At 43.5% G+C, this 15,954-nt stretch overlaps 1 protein-coding gene across 2 annotated transcripts; it reads right to left on the reverse strand.

The window, feature by feature from the left end:
• Window positions 1-936: 936 nt before the first annotated feature.
• On the reverse strand, window positions 937-15,899 carry LOC310687516 (cytochrome P450 2D6-like). 2 transcript variants are annotated; one of them, XM_083462656.1, is made up of 11 exons: window positions 14,313-15,899; window positions 12,914-13,013; window positions 10,364-10,529; window positions 9,560-9,712; window positions 8,407-8,567; window positions 8,139-8,312; window positions 6,529-6,670; window positions 4,981-5,168; window positions 4,467-4,608; window positions 2,078-2,576; window positions 937-1,091 (listed from the first exon to the last, which is right to left on the reverse strand). In XM_083462656.1, exons 2-10 carry the CDS (start codon window positions 12,941-12,943, stop codon window positions 2,398-2,400), a joined length of 1,335 nt encoding a protein of 444 aa, XP_083318782.1. In that variant the 5' UTR covers window positions 12,944-13,013; window positions 14,313-15,899; the 3' UTR covers window positions 937-1,091; window positions 2,078-2,397. The 2 variants fall into 2 exon arrangements, with proteins under 2 accessions (XP_083318782.1, XP_083318781.1); XM_083462655.1 differs by lacking the exon at window positions 14,313-15,899 and having other exon boundaries at window positions 12,914-14,243.
• Window positions 15,900-15,954: the final 55 nt, after the last annotated feature.

The raw sequence follows: 15,954 nt of genomic DNA on the forward strand, positions 1-15,954 counted from the left end.
TACAATTATATATATAGTTTTCATTATAACATATTTGCACTGGATTGACTTAGTCTAGGATGGGAACTTAGTTGTAGATTTTGTCATTTCTTTGGCTTGTAGAACTGACCTGTGCATAGCAGTGTAGAAAGGCAGTAAACAAATTGAACAGAAATGAATTTTTAAAAAACAAGTTTAGTTTTAATAAAATTATGAATCTGCACCTGACTGTTACTCAGAGTATACCTATTGAAATTATTGGCCCTAACATAGCTGAGGTGTGCCTATGTTGCAGCAAGAACCATTTGTGAAGATGCCTTCCATCCTGCCAGGCTGTGGCTCAGCAAGAGAGCTCCTGCCTTACACGCGAAATCTCCCAGGTTCCGTCCCCAATGGCATCCCAAAGGAGGCAGGGTTATACAAAGTAAGAGGCCTCCCCTTTCCCAGGAGGGAATGCTTCTTCTAAATAGAGGCATCCTGTTATCTCTTGTGGCCCTCCAGACATTGTTGCAATCTGCTATTTTTCTAGAAAAAGAGGTGCAGAACTCACCATGAACGCCTCCCTTGTTCTCTTAGAATGGCACCTACCCAAGAGGGGCCGGAACTGAGTTCCAGTGAGTTCCAGCTGAAGAAAAAGCTCTGGTTGCAATACTAAGGTTCTCATCACCACTGACTATGCTGGCTGGAGTTCCAGTGAGTTCCAGCTGAAGAAAAAGCTCTGGTTGCAATACTAAGGTTCTCATCACCACTGACTATGCTGGCTGGGCAAGGTGGAAGTTCACAGGTTCCCCATCCTCAAAATAACCAAATAACAGAATGCATCCCAATGTCCCAGAAGTCTATGATTTTGAAATGAATTTTTACAGATTTGAACAACTCTCTCCTTCCCTCTGAAGTGGCAGGGGAAGACAGCAAATTCATCACCATGGAGATGTCTGAAGGGAGTCTTCAAAGTCATTGTGATTTACTAATTGTATTTATTTATTTTTAAATATAATTATTGCTTTGTGTCATTTTGTCTTGAGTGGTGTTTTTCCCCTCCCGTAGAAGGCAGCTTTGTAGATACAGTCATACTTGGGAGTCAAACGTTCCGGCTCCCAAACGCTTGAAAACTGGAAGTGACTGTTCCGGTTTTAGAACGTGTGTTTTTGGTGCAATCGGAAACCATTTGGAAGCCGTGCCTTGGTTTCTGAACATTTCAGAAGTCAAACGGACTTCCAGAACGGATTTCATTTGACTTCCAAGGTACAGCCGTACTTCTGATTACATAAATTCAACTAATTGCTCTTGCACTACAAGGGGAAATGCCTTCCACCCCCTTTTCCACCTAGCTAACTGTCCTTGCCCCAAAGCCTAGAATTAGAGGGTCACCACATTCCATGGCAGATCATTTTTTTAATAATTGCATGTCAACCAAAACACTCACACTCTACCACACCTCCACTCTGACTAGTCTCTGCTTCTAGTCTGAGTATTTGATAGCAGTGGCTGCTGGGGACCATTGATTCTGCTGGGCCAGAAGGCAGGGGCAGCTAAGAGAAGGCAAAGTCAGGGGTAGGATGAGCCAGGGGTCACAGAGGGAAGAGCTAATGGTAGGAAGAGCCAGTTAGCGTTGGTTGTCTCCCCATTCTTCCCTCGCTTGCAAGGACATTAATGCTATGGTCACACCATTCCCAAAGCCCAGCACCTCACTTAGCTGGCTTTGGGAAGGCAGTGTGAGAGCTATTGGGTGTCAAATTTTGGCCTCGCTCCCTGTCTCCGCTGCAACAAAGCAGTGCGTGAAGTCCTCTTGCAGCCTACTTGGTCTGAGAGGTTGGACTGCCCTGATATAGATAGTTCAAAATGATGGAAGAGCAGTTTGGATAATATGAACAAAATCAGTTTAATAAGATATGTAATCACTTGATTGAAAATAATAAGGGAAAGATATATTTCTGAATCCAGCTCGTTCAAATGGCTTTGCCCCATCATGGTCTAAAAGGACCAGGCACATATACAGTCATACCTCGGGTTGAATGTGCTTCAGGTTGAGCGCTTTCAGGTTGCGCTCCGCGGCAACCTGGAAGTAACGGAGCACATTACTTCCAGGTTTCGCCACTTGCGCATGTGCAGATGCTCTAAATGACGTCACACGCATGTGCGGAAGCGGCAAAACACGACCCACACACGCGCAGACATGCCGTCGCGTCTTACGTTCCATTCAGGATGCGAACGGGGCTCTGGAATGGATCCCGTTCGCATCCCAAGGTACCACTGTGCATGCTTTTAGAAATTCTGAACAAAAAGAGTCGTTGTTCAAAGTGAGATTTAAATTCCAATGAACTGGGAGAGAAAGTGATTATCTGGGTCACCCTGTGAGATTTCAGTAACCACATGATAAGTTTGAGTGCAGCACAAGTGTGTTGCAGGTATCTATAGTTATCTTGGAATAGCCTGGATCTGCAAGGGGGGCGGCGCTACTGTCAAGGCACAGCGAGATTCTTGTTGAGGTTTAGACTGGTTCTCTGGGAAGCAGAAGGTGAAATGCTGAAGGAGGCTGGTGAGGAAGAGGAAGAGCTCTGTCCTGGCTAGCTGTTCTCCTGGACACACACGCAAACCTGAAAAAGAAAGAGGACATCAAGCTAAGTGTCATTTTGTAAGTGACTCTTCCAGTGAGCATGCAGACTGCAAGACCCTACACAGAAAGGCCTCAGACAGATGCTTTGGAGATGGTTAATTCACAGGTGGTTGGTAGTGTGCACAGCACCCTTTGAAGAAAAGAAAGACATACGGCACTGGTGTGAGGGGCCAAATGAGCAAAACCACCAGTTAAGAAGAAAATCATTTTGAAGACACCCAAACTGTATGGGGATTGGGGAGAGGGAAGTGGAACAAGAACACAGGAAGCCTCCCTATACTGAGTCAGACCATTGCTCCATCTAGTTCAGTATTGTCGGCACTGACTGGGTCTCCAGAATTTCAGACAGGGGTCTCTCCAGCACCTGGAGATTCTGAGGATTGAACCTAGAACCTTCTGCATGCAAAGCAGAGGCTCTGCCACTGGACTTTGGCCCTTTCCCTATCTTTTGCCATCAGTTGCTTTTATGAGCATTTCAGATTAAGTCTCAGAGGCAGTGACAGGGTCACAGCAATGGTGATGCTAATGTCTCATAAAAAGTGACTTACAATTTTGAAATTATTCAATCTGTTCTACCACAGAATTCTGTCACCTTATTCTGATTCCTGACCTAATTCTGCAGCGACCGCAGACCAGGCCATCCCCATGTCTTCAGGAAGTGAATTGCACTGTGTGGTGAATTATTTTGTTGTGTCTATCCTGAATGCCAATCAATTTTTTTGCCTGATTTGCATTTTTATTCTATGAGAAGAAGATAAAAATTTGTCTCCTGTATTTCTCCACACCATAATTGGATAAACCATCTATCACAATCTGATGTGTCATATTTTGTTTTGTTTAATATTCTGCTGAAAGCCACTCAGGATGGCTGGGGCAGCCCAGTCAAATGGGCGGGGTACAAGTAATAAGTTGTTGTTGTTGTTGTTGTTTTGTTATAGCCAAGTCTTATAAACAAGGGCTGGCAAACTGGGGGGGGGGGGTGCATTGAGGGCTGGCACTCCTCCAAGAGCCACGTAAATTGAAGCTTAATCCAGAAAAGACAAAGCTTTGAAAGGCAGGTCAGTGGATAGGGATTCAACCCATGCTGAATGGGGCTATCCTCCCTCTGAAAACTAAAGAAGGAGGTTGTGGTTTAGGCTTATGTACACTTCCTCTTGTCCTGCTGCTTCCCCCTGGGCAAAACCATTCTTTAACACTCAATTCGAGCAAACAGCAATTTGGGTTTTCCCTGGATCAACATTTGTTCCGATCTATCGCTAAATAGCAGGTTTCCCCTTGGAAAGGAATGGGACAAGGGAAAACTGCCAGAAGGAAATAGCTGTTCTGAGTGCTGCACACATGTGACTTCTCTTCAGTGGGAGCATAATTGTGAGCACAAACATTTGTATCTCCACAACGAAGATTTATGGGTAGATCTCTCTCTCCACACCCAGGACTGGATTTATGTTTGATGAAGCCCTAAGTTACTAAAGGTAATGGGGCCCCTTATATGTCCAGCTGTCCTTTGTCAACAACAAATTGTCGCTGTTTTTTGTGTTGAATATATGCTATATGGTAATTTACGGACCTAATAGGTATCTAAAGCCATTTGCACATGACAAAATATGTATTTTATCAATGTTTATTTGTTTTTTATCTTATATTTTGGAGAATGTACATCAAGGTTTTTTCCCTTTAAATTTTTTGGGGGCCCCCAAGAGAGTGGGGCCCTAAGCTTGTTTAGCTTATACGTAAATCTGGCACTGTCCACACCCCAAAGGACTGTGTCTGAAGAAGCCCTTATAATGTGACCATGAAAAAAACACTTGCAATATTAAAATGTGTGATTATGAAACAGTAAATATCCCAGCTTTTAGTCCTCTGGATTTACCTGCTGAGAAAGGCAGGAAGCCCTCTCGTTTCACAAATTCCCCCTTTTTATTAAGGAAATGCTCTGGGTAAAACTCATAAGGCTTCTCCCACACAGTTTCATCCTTCAGTACAGATGACAGGTTGAAGATGACCGTGGTACCCTAAGTGTGTCCAAAGAAAGAGGATTTGGTAAAAGGATTACAATCAACAGCACTGTATTTTCCTTATATCCTGTCTCTATTTTGAAATATCTTAGGCTTCTGGAGACAATGGGCTCGTCCGCCCTTCTGCTTGTGCCGTGCCTAGAAAACACAGGTCTGAGCAGTTTTCCGCTTGACTCCTGCTCTCCGGGCATACGTCCAAGCAGTTTAGGAGTTCATTTCCCATGCAGATTCAAGGCATTTGAGAAATCTTAAGTTTGGGATCAGTGAATAAATAAAGCAGTTTAAATTTGGTTCAACTCCATGCAAAAAAGAAAAACAGTCTGCCTGCTTCTGTTCAGAATACCTTTACTCTGTTAGCAAAACTTATACCTTTGGGATGAAGAAGCCTTGTAATGTCGTGTCCCGGTACGCCATGTGAGGCAGCATCAATGGAGAAACATCAGCAAATCGCTGAATTTCATTTATCACAGCATGAGTGTAAGGCATGGATGCCTGGTCCCCCATGGTGGCTGACCGGTTCTTGCCAATCACATCATCAATTTCTTTTTGGACTTTACCTAGAAAGGAAGCACACTTTCATTGTTCTCCCATTTATTTATTTTACAGACATATATACCACACAATAAGCAAACTATATAGGCAGTGAACATAATGCACCCACAGAACAGCATAAAAGTACTTATCATCCAGACACACAGTAACTGATAGGTTGAGCTATACATCAGAAAAGACAGGTACAAACAGAAAGGTCTTCAGCAGGTGTCTGAAACTTGGTGTATTGATGGTACTTCCTTCGCATAGGCAAGGAATTCTACAACTTAGGTGCACAAACAAAACAGCTTATTACTTGTAGAAGCAAGGTGAATAGCATGTGCTACCTTTGATAGTGCCTCTCTAGCTGAATATAAAAATCAAGCAACTATGGGGGGGGGGGAAGCAGTCCAAGTAAGTTGGTCCCCAAACAATTTGGAGCCTTATATAACAAAAACTTGAATTTGGCTCAGTTAGCATGTAAGAAGCCAGTGCAGATCCTTAAGGGGAGATGTTCTGTGCTGTTGATGGGGAACCTATAAATGTGTGTGCAGATCCCATGCTGCTGGGAGCTACACTTGATCTTTCCTGTGGAATCAGCAACCTGCAGATAGGAGAATACTGTTAAAATGCTTTTATGAACAAGGACATGTTCTGTTCCAAGTGGTCACAGCTGGATGGTGGTTCAAACCTGAGCTGGGGTTCCAGCAGGAGGCCCTGTCTAGGCAAAAGACCATCTCAAGGAGAGCTCAGGCTAGAGACTGGCACACAAGAAGGCCCAATTAGAAGAGGAGGAAGAGGAGCATTCTGTGGACAGGAATTGGACTATGATTGTGCCCTATGAAAAAGTTTGCCATAATAAATTGTCTTAGAATACCAGTTTCATCTTTGCTACCAAAGACTAAGAGCAGCTACAGATGTGCCCTTAATTCAGTGACAACAAGAAGCCCAATGGCTTCTTGCATATTGTACATCTCTGTTGAAACTCAAATTCCCATCCTAATATAGCTGCTCTTTCAGAAACTGGCACTAAAATCTCTCTTTTTAGAGCCAGTGTGGTGTAGTGGTTAAGAGCGGTAGTCTTGTAATCTGGGGAACCGGGTTCGCGTCTCCGCTCCTCCACATGCAGCTGCTGGGTGACCTTGGGCCAGTCACACTTCTTTGAAGTCTCTCAGCCCCACTCACCTCACAGAGTGTTTATTGTGGGGGAGGAAGGGAAAGGAGAATGTTAGCCGCTTTGAGACTCCTGAAGGGAAGTGAAAGGCAGGATATCAAATCTAAACTCCTCCTCCTCCTCCTCCTCCTCCTCCTCCTCCTCCTCCTCCTCCTCCTCTTCTTCTTCTTCTTCTTCTTCTTTTAGCATATAGCAGCTGCAGTAGTACTTACTCTGGACTTCTGGATTTTGGATCATGTACAGCAGGCCCCAGCGCAGAGTGGTGGCAACAGTTTCAGTGCCAGCAGCAAAAAGTTCAGTAATTATTAGACGAAGGATGTCACGATTGAAACTTGTCTTCACATCTTTCTTCCTCTAAGAAGACAAACGATGTGCATCTCAAAAAATAAATAAATCTTATGGCACCTATATAGCATGCAGAAAGTGTCAAAGAGACTGGACTTTCCAGTAATAGAGTCATATCAGTTACAGACCTGCCCAGTTGGGCAAGGAAGGCGCTCTTGGCAGTGCTGCCACCCTCTGAGGTCCTGGAGTGGTGGCATATTTATCAATTTATTACATTTACATCCCACTTTTTCTCCAAGGAGATTCTGAGGCCTCGTGTCAGCGAAGCTCAGATGCTTACAGGAGAAGAAGACACAGGCATAGAGAGAGAACAGTTAACAGCGGAAGGCAGAGAGGAGGGGGAGAGCAGCTGTGATCTGAGCTCTGAACAAAGGGGAGACAAAAGACAGGGCCAGAGTGACAGGCTGCTGTGTGAGAGCTCCAATAGTGAGTCAGACGCTGGAATGCTGGAAGCATTCTCTCCCAAATCTCGTAGGATCTAGACAGTGCAAAAGATACTGGAAAAGAAGGTGGGGGCTTCTGTGCTGGGGAAGGGAGAGGAGCTCAGTCTGGGCAACTCCATCTTCTGGGGAGGACGATGAATAGAGGAGCTATGTCCTAGTTTGTTGTTTTAGCAATAAATTTGAAATAATAAACAGCTAGAGTTGTCTCGCATTTGTGGGAGAGACCAAGCCATAGCACCTCATGAGATCCCAAGAGGTATTGGGTCCTCTCCTGGGTCAGGGCTGCAACCCCACTGCTCCACAAATCAGGTATGGCAGACACAGAGATGCATGGGCACAGCCAGGATTTTTGTTAGGGGGGGCAGAACCTCAGTTTGTTATGTATTTTTATTGAATTTTATTAATTGGGGGAGGCAGCTGCCCCCTGCCCCCCCCCCCCGGCTATGCCCATGGAGAGATGCACTGAACAGTGAGTTGCTGATTTAACTAAGGTTTTAAATTACAGTGGTAGCCTTGGTTTGCAACCGCTTTGGATTACAACCATTTTGGATTACAGTGGTACCTCGGGTTACATACGCTTCAGGTTACATATGCTTCAGGTTACACACTCCGCTAACCCAGAAATAGTGCTTCAGGTTAAGAACTTTGCTTCAGGATAAGAACAGAAATCGGGCTCTGGCGGCGCGGCAGCAGCGGGAGGCCCCATTAGCTAAAGTGGTGCTTCAGGTTAAGAACAGTTTCAGGTTAAGAACGGACCTCCAGAACGAATTAAGTACTTAACCCGAGGTACCACTGTACAACCATGTCAAACCCGGAAGTTTGTGTCCCTTTTTTAGGATTACATCCAATTTTTTGGGGGGATTACAACCAATTTTTTTGGGGGGGGAGGCCCCATTGGCGAAAGCACACCTTGGGTTACCACCTGTTTTGGTTTACAACCGGACCTCTGGAATGGATTATGGTTGTAAACCAAGGTACCACTGTATAGAATTGTATGTACCTTGGGCTGGAAGTACAAAATACCAACATCCTACCTTTTCTATTTCTTCCAGAAAAGCATCAATGATGTCCCTCCTGCAGGATGAATCCCAGGTTTTCACATGCACCTTCAGAATGTTTTCTATGTAGTTGTACAAACCCATGTGGTGTTTAGAGACTATCTGTTCCAGTGGTGGGATGTGCAGCAAGCAAGGTATCATATTAATGAGCTGATGCAGAATGGAAAAGAAAATCCATTACACCTGGTACAGAGATACAGTCACTAAAGAACAATATTTCTGATGAAGCAGCAGTTTTTCACACCTGAGTACACAATCCTGATACATCTTGAATGCATTCTTCAAATAAGTGCAGCAGCTCCTGGAATTTCTGGTCTTTGTAGTCAAAGCGATAGCCAAAAGTCATAGAGGCGATCACATTGCTAACTGCATTGTTTATAATAAACTGAGGGTCAAATGGATGGTCTGAAAGAGAAAAAGAAGTGGGTTGATGATTCATCGCCCCTGCCCTGCCCTAACCACCATGGCTCCATTTGCTTTGCTCTCTTTAATGTACACTTATAAATGTTCCAAATTCAAAACTCTCTGGAAATCAAACCTAAGGTCTGAAGCACAACACTCTGGACTTTTACTGGTGGAGTTCTTTGACAGAGATGGGAGAAATACATTTTAGCTACTGATATTAGGCATGCACCTGCACTGCACTCTCTTCAGCACCTACTAAAACATTTTTGTTTAGGCATGCCCACCCAGATATTTTGAAAGTTCATGCGAGTTTTAATCTGCTTTTAGTGTATCGTTATTGTTATGAGTTGGGGGGGGGGGTTAGACTGTATGCCCGATCCTCCATCTAATTCCTGGATCCAGCATGGATTCAATTGCTGCAATAAGCAGGCCAGCTTAGTAATAGCCTGCTAAGTATGGGCCATTAAGGGAACAAAGGAAGTGGCTAGGTACCAGAAACCAAAGGGGTGGGCTTCCCTCCCTCAACAGTCTGCTAGTTAGAAAGACAGGGGGCTGGGAGCTGGGTGCAAGAGGGGCAGGCTGGGAAGGCAGAGAGTCAGAGCCAGGCCTGATTTCTGCTGGGATTCAAGGCTGCAGCTATGGGAGAAACAAGACCTTCTTGGGGTGTTAATGCTGTGAGCCAATCCATCATAGGCTCAGGTTATAGATATACGTAAATAAACCATATATCATAAAGACATGTGCCTTATTCCTGAAGGAAACACAAGCCTGGGTAAGCGCTCAGAACCCGTGGAATCTCACACCGCTCAGAGATTGGGGTGGCATGCAACATAATATTAACTTTTTTGAAGTCTTCAATTATTATTATTTATTCTTATTGATCATGTTATTGTTTTAAGGGTTTTTTAAACAATCAGACAGTGTATGCTTTTTATTAAATAAATAAGAATGTAAACATTTTGAATTAAGCACATTTCCCACTTCCCACGAACCTCCCTCAGCGCGGAATGCAGAACACAGATGGCCAGCTTCCTCAATCATTTGCCATTCCAGGGATTTCTTTCCCATTCCAAAATCTCTCAAGTTTGAGACAAGAAACCTCCTCTGCTCCTTCCAGGCATGATTATACTTAGCAAATACCAGTCCTAAGAGGGCATAAAATTGAAGCGGTTAAAATGCTGACATAATATTACTTCATATGAGTCAGCTCTTACTGACTAAAATTATTACATCTGGAGATCAATCATCAGACACTGAACCAGATCAGACTCGGTAAACAAACAAAAAGAAAGGGAAAATGTATTACATGGCTGATGGACAAAGTTTGCTCATACTCTGTATCAAGGCACTATTGCTTTAATGTCTAAAAATTATTTTCATCCTCTCTTAAATGAGAGTCAGTTTGGTGTTGGACTAGGATCTGGGAGAGACTCAAATCCAAATCAGTCATGAAGCTCCTCAATCAGAGAAACAGTCCACCCCCCTGCCATTCAGGAATCACAGCTAAAGAATCTTTGACATCCATCCTCAATGAAGGAGAGTCCACCACCTTCTGTGAGAGTTTGTTTTACTGCCGAACAGCTCTTATCATTCACACTCGATGAGCTTTTGAACCTCAAAAAAACAGTGAGAACCAAAATGCTCCTTTCTTATGGGTTGGAAGCATTAACAGACCATGATTTAATTCCCAATCTTCCTATTTGAATTGCTTTATTGCCAACAGACGGGAGGGGTGCTCCCTGGTTTGCCTTCTTCCCATCTCCTTCAGCACCGTGGACTGACAAAGCCAGACATACCTTGCTTGTATCCTGCCAAATAACTGTGGACAGGCATATCAGGACGATCAGCAAAATCCTCTGACTTGTGGACTAAAGCTTCTTTCATTAGCTTGAATCCACTCACCACCACGACATTGGTATAGAAGGCTTGCAGGCTGTAAATGTTCCCGTACTTCTTAGACAGCTGTAAATATATGACAGCATAAAATGTCCATATGCCCTTTCCCATAGGGCTTAGTGGTGCGTCGTGCCAGGGCGCTGGCCTCTCAGGGGCGCCCCAGCGAGTGGGGGAGCTGTGCGGCTTTGCCGGTGGCCTCCCCTTTCCCTGCATGCCCGCCAGCTGCGCCCCAGCAACCATATGGCTGGCGGGCATGCAGCTTGTCTCCGTGAGAGGAGAGCGATCCCCGCATAGGCTTAGGCTGGAAGCTGCGCCCTGCCAACTATGTGGCTGGTGGGCGTGCAGCTTCCCTCCCAAGCCTCTGTGGTGATCGCTCTCCCACAGCGGCATAGGGGAGAGTTGTGCCCCCCCCCCCATGGCTGGCACTGCATAGCTTCCTCCCCCCAAAACATTATCCATGGTAATTTGGGGGTGCTGGGCGGATATTTGCACCCTGGCACCACATCTGCTAAATATGGCCCTGTATGCAAGTTTTGGATAATAATTATTTGACCAGAAATACAACAAATGACAACCTAGTGATGCAGGCTGTGACCAGATTACCTGTCTGCTACGTCAGTTGCCCAGGTGCTAAATGCTGGTGGCCAACTTCAAGGTACCCCTCTTTCATCTTATGGGTTCCTTAACCCTTCCAATACTGGACTGTCCTTGTAATGTTGGGCGCATGCACTCCCCTACTTAGTATGTCTAGTGTTTCTCTAAACTTACATCCAATCAAACTCAACAGGGCTGAACTGCTAATAGTGGTTTTATATGACATTTCTCTAAATCAAAACAGTCCTCTTTTTATTGTACACAGAAGAAAGAATTCTACTCTTCACTCAAGCATCTTTAATTCTAATAAGGAAACTAATGAATGCTTGAATTGGTGGGTCGATTGTTGTTAATCATTCTTATAAAACATGCACCAATTCCAGTTATTAAACCTTCCTACTACTATGCACCTAACTCTTTATATATAGTCTTCTGTAGATTTATATCCACCATTCACAATTAAAGAAGGTTGCTCCTTCACACAACCATTCAATGAAAATAAAAGCGTTATTAGGAACAGCCCTACAGCACAGGGACCTGTGCTCATTTTCTTAGAAGAATGTTGATGTGATCATTTTTGGGGGGAGGGGAAGGATTAAGCCTCCCCCACCACCACTGCTTTTCATAGGTTATTGTATTCTAGAGTTTTGATTAGAGTTGGAAGAATGTGCACTAAAAGGTTACAAATATCTCCTCCGTCCACTATATTGGGAGGTTTCAGGATGGAGGAAATGAAAAAGAATAAATATTTTCATTCTCAGTAGCAAAAAATCTCTTCCTCTCCCTGCATAATAATAATAATAATAATAATAATAATAATAATAATAATAATAATAATAATAATACCCCACCCATTTGGCTGTGTTTCCCCAACCACTCTGGGCAGCTTCCAGCACATATAAAAATGTAATAAAACATCAAACATTAAAAACTTCCTAATATAGCAATAACGTTCAGATTCAGGGCCAGCAGTCAGCCCTGAGTTCAAACTCTTTATTATACTAAGGAAGAGGAAAGTAGTCATTTTTCTTCCCCATCTTTGCTGCCTGTCCTTCTACACACCCACCCAAACCACTGATAGGGTCCTGTTACAGGCTGTCTGGAACCCTGAATGAGTGCCCTCCTGTTAAAGGCTGGAGCCAACCCTCAAAACATCTTGTTGCAGGTCCCCACTAAACTCAATGTACCCACCCATATGTTTAAAAGCAATATCATCTAATAGAAAACAATGTGACAGTTGACTGCTGTGAACTCACACTGAAAATTGTGAACTATCCCAAACTAGTTCAAATTTGCTGTTTCTTATTTGGTCAATCCGTTCTGTAACCAACACTTAATATACTTCTATTGTGCCCATTCAGAGCTAAAATGTCCAGGAGGCTAACTGCAATGACTGGCGTGGGGCAAGGCAGGTGAAACCAAAATATCATTCCAAGGGTGCAACAGAATAACACACAAGCGTAACACCCCATCAGCATGCATGAGCCAATATTACAAGCCACAAAGGAACTGTGGGGAAACAGACAAATCCCCCCCAAAAAACACTCACTGCCGCAGCTCGATATGGAATCAAGCCAATGGCAGGTTAACCTTCTTCACTTCTGTTCCCCAAACACAGCATCTTTGCTGGGCACCAGAGGAAGAAGTCTGAGGGAGGTGGTGTTCAGCTATAGAACGGACTCCCTCAGAAGCTGGTGGGCTCTCCTTCATTGGAGCATTTAATCAGATGTTGGATGGCCATCTGTCACGGATCCTTTAGATTCCTGCATTGCAGGGGGTTGGATGAGATGACCCTTGGGATCCCTCCCAACTCTACAATTCTATGATCCAGGTCTCTTTTTTCCCTTGGCACTTACCTGAGTGAAAGAAAGATGAGGCTTCCTCATATCAATCTGCAAAAGGGTGCCGATAAAGGGCAAGGAAATTGGCCCTGGCGGGTAGTTGCGCCAAGGCTTCCTACGCTTCATAAAATCAAAGGATAGAGTTAACAAAAAGAATAGTATAACCAGCAAAGTGAGATTATTCCATATGGCCATGAGCATGGAGAACACCCAATGGAATGGCTCCATGATTTCTCCTTGCACTGATTCAGTCTTCTTCTGCTTTTACTTCCTTTTGTCTGAAAAGTTCCTCCTATGTGTATTGTGTTCCGTAGAGAGAGAGAAATGATACTAAATTGAAGTCAGAATTACTTCCTTAACACATCCCTGTGCTCCCTCCTTCCCTCTCTCTCTCTGTTTTTAAGTAACTCCTGGAAAAATTGTGGGAGGGCCAATGAAGAATAGAATGAATCTGTTAAGAAAGAATGAGCTGTTTTTTCTGTGTCCTGCTTCTGGTAAGAAGCTCAGAGTTCTTCCTGGTAAAGAAGCTATAAGATGAACAATGCCCCACTCTCTGAGCAGAAACTTCCAATTTACTTCTCCCACAGCTGAGTATATGAAGCAAACACACATGTTGCTATATCTTCAGAATTGAAAGGAAAATCATAATATTCATGTTTTGTAATGAACAAAATGTCCTGACTTACATGTTGAGATTCTGCCTATTTACACCATCCTTGTTTTTAATCAACCGTCTTGTCTATGAGAGCTATATAATAGAGCAGAAATAGATCTTTTTTTGACGTCAGATAGTGAACTATCCAAAATTAGATCAAATTTGCTGTTTTTTATTTGGTTGATCGGTTCTGTATCCAACACTTAACAAACTTACAGGCAGTACTTTTTTTCTGGGGGGACGCAAGAGGACGCATACCCCTAAACATTTTGTGAATCTTTGTACTTTGGTCCATTTACTGTATTTATTTTCCCCGATTTTAACTATATTTTCTTGAGTCAAAATGAGAGTACCCCTAAACATTTTTTTAGAAGAAGAAAAAGCACTGCTTACTGGTTGGCCCAAAAGTAGATATACTGCTTTAGAATCCACTTCCTTTGTTCTTGACTCAAGTTCACTGTCATCATTCACAATATCAGTAAAGAAAAATAACCCTTTTATCTACTCCACTATTCTTTCCAACTGCCAGCCTGAAATTTACTGCCACTTTGTTGTGTGCCAACTATGTGTATCCATATAATCAGTTGTGATTAATTTCATTGATTCAGCTGTATACCTACTTTTGGGCCACCCTGTATACTGTGCCGATACAGATCTAAAATACTTTTTTCATATTACATTCACCTGTGCATGTAATATTTTTTCAGACAAATCAGTTACAAAATATTAGGATACATATTTATCATATTCATACTGTACCTTCATCCTTCTTCAAAATCTCTGATGCTTTTGGAGAATATATTGAGCTGGCATTAGAGGACTTGATAAAGTTATTATTCCATCAGCATAAAGACTTATTTTGGAAATAGAAGGACCTACTTCTACATTTGTTCATTAGACTTAATCATAATTGCAGATGCTTCAATGCCTATAGCAAAACACAATGCAGAAGGGGAGGTTGTCATATTCTTCTGTATGAATATTCCAGAGTTTGCACATTAACAATTAAAACTGTTGATGGAATAGTATATGATGCCTTGATACTGTCAATAGTATTATTCCTTCTGTTCATTTTTTCTTGTGAGTAAATCCACCATTGACTTTGTGCTACTGCTGGCTCCCATTTGACTTGGCACCTTGCGCTATTCTGGCTATAGATGCAGGCTAGGCCCAACAACTTGGTCCCTAGTGCTGCCTCAGTGCCTTGGGTGGAGGAAACATCTGTGTAAACCGCCATGTTTTGCAATGGCCTCAGCTGACCCTGTCATGCCTCAGACCCCTGAAGAGAAGCCAGCAGGGGGCTGAGAGGGATACACTCCCAATGCCTATGCCAAGGTTTACCTACGGCTGAAATAAATAAATAAAGTTGTGCCCAATTTTAATCTCAAAATGTTTGTTGTGGTCTGGCTCCCGGGAGGAGGGGTTGATGAGACTGCATAAGCAATGTCAGGAGACGTTTATCTTATATTGATCATTTTTGGGAAAACGTAGAGCAGATTGTGAAAAGCAGGCTCAACAAGAAATATTGAGAGAGATTACAAGTTGGCCTAAGGCCAGATCTGAATCTGTGATAAAAATCAGATATTTAATTACAGGGTTCACATAACTAGAATCTTGCTTGACTGTAGCCCAAATTGCCCCAATCCATGCAGTCCTAATTTTGGCTGTGGCCTGTTAGGACTTAATGGAGCATAGGCACCAATACCACAGCTGCAGTCCTACCAAGCATGCCAGCCTGGGTAGGAGTTGGGGGAGTGGGCAGGTTGTTGTGTCAGTCTGGAGCTGGCAGAGTGACTGGGCTCAAATTGGACTTGGAGCAGTTGATGGTGACCCTCGCCTAGGCCCTGGACAGGACTTCCACATTGCCTTTGCTCCTCAACTGATGCTTGTATCTTCTTCCAGTTCCTGTGCAGATATTCACGTCTTCTGTCATGTTTTGGCCAGCTTATCATCTTTTAAAAAACATTTGTTGATTCAGTTAGATGTTTGTACAAGAACTTTTTTTATTTAAAGGCCAGTTAGTTTTTCTTTAAACTTGGAAGACTGCTTGAAGAGGAGATGAGATAGAAGTGAACTCATGATTGCCACAAGGCCCAGTCAGCCTTCTGCACAGATAGCTGGAGAATGGGAGTGGAAAAGTAGGCAGACTTCATGATTGCCACACCAGCCAGCCATTCAGCTGGCAGTTGCTGGAAATGGGGATATTTGTTTTCCTCTTAACTTGATTCAGCTTGGAAAGAGTGAATGCAGATCCACAGCAGGTGCGCCACTCCAGAAATGTATTTCAGTACACAGCCTTTTGTGACTAATGGACCTTGGGTCATCCTCCTGGAGACCCAGAAGCCAATCAGGGCTGGGAGGAGTGTCAACCAATCAGGAGGGGGTAGCGAGTTAAAAGTTG

This window comes from Podarcis liolepis, assembly GCF_965112155.1.
Source record: "Podarcis liolepis genome assembly, chromosome: 10".
Classification (NCBI taxonomy): domain Eukaryota; kingdom Metazoa; phylum Chordata; class Lepidosauria; order Squamata; family Lacertidae; genus Podarcis; species Podarcis liolepis.

Excerpts from the sequence above, each read along its gene's own strand:
- LOC310687516 (XM_083462655.1), bottom strand. The coding sequence starts at position 13,126 with ATGGAGCCATTCCATTGGGTGTTCTCCATGCTCATGGCCATATGGAAT. Across the intron at positions 9,713-10,363 it reads TTTGGCAGGATACAAGCAAG|GACTGGTATTTGCTAAGTAT; the intron begins GTATGTCTGGCT and ends ATGCCCTCTTAG. Across the intron at positions 8,313-8,406 it reads TATCAGGATTGTGTACTCAG|CTCATTAATATGATACCTTG; the intron begins GTGTGAAAAACT and ends ATTCTGCATCAG.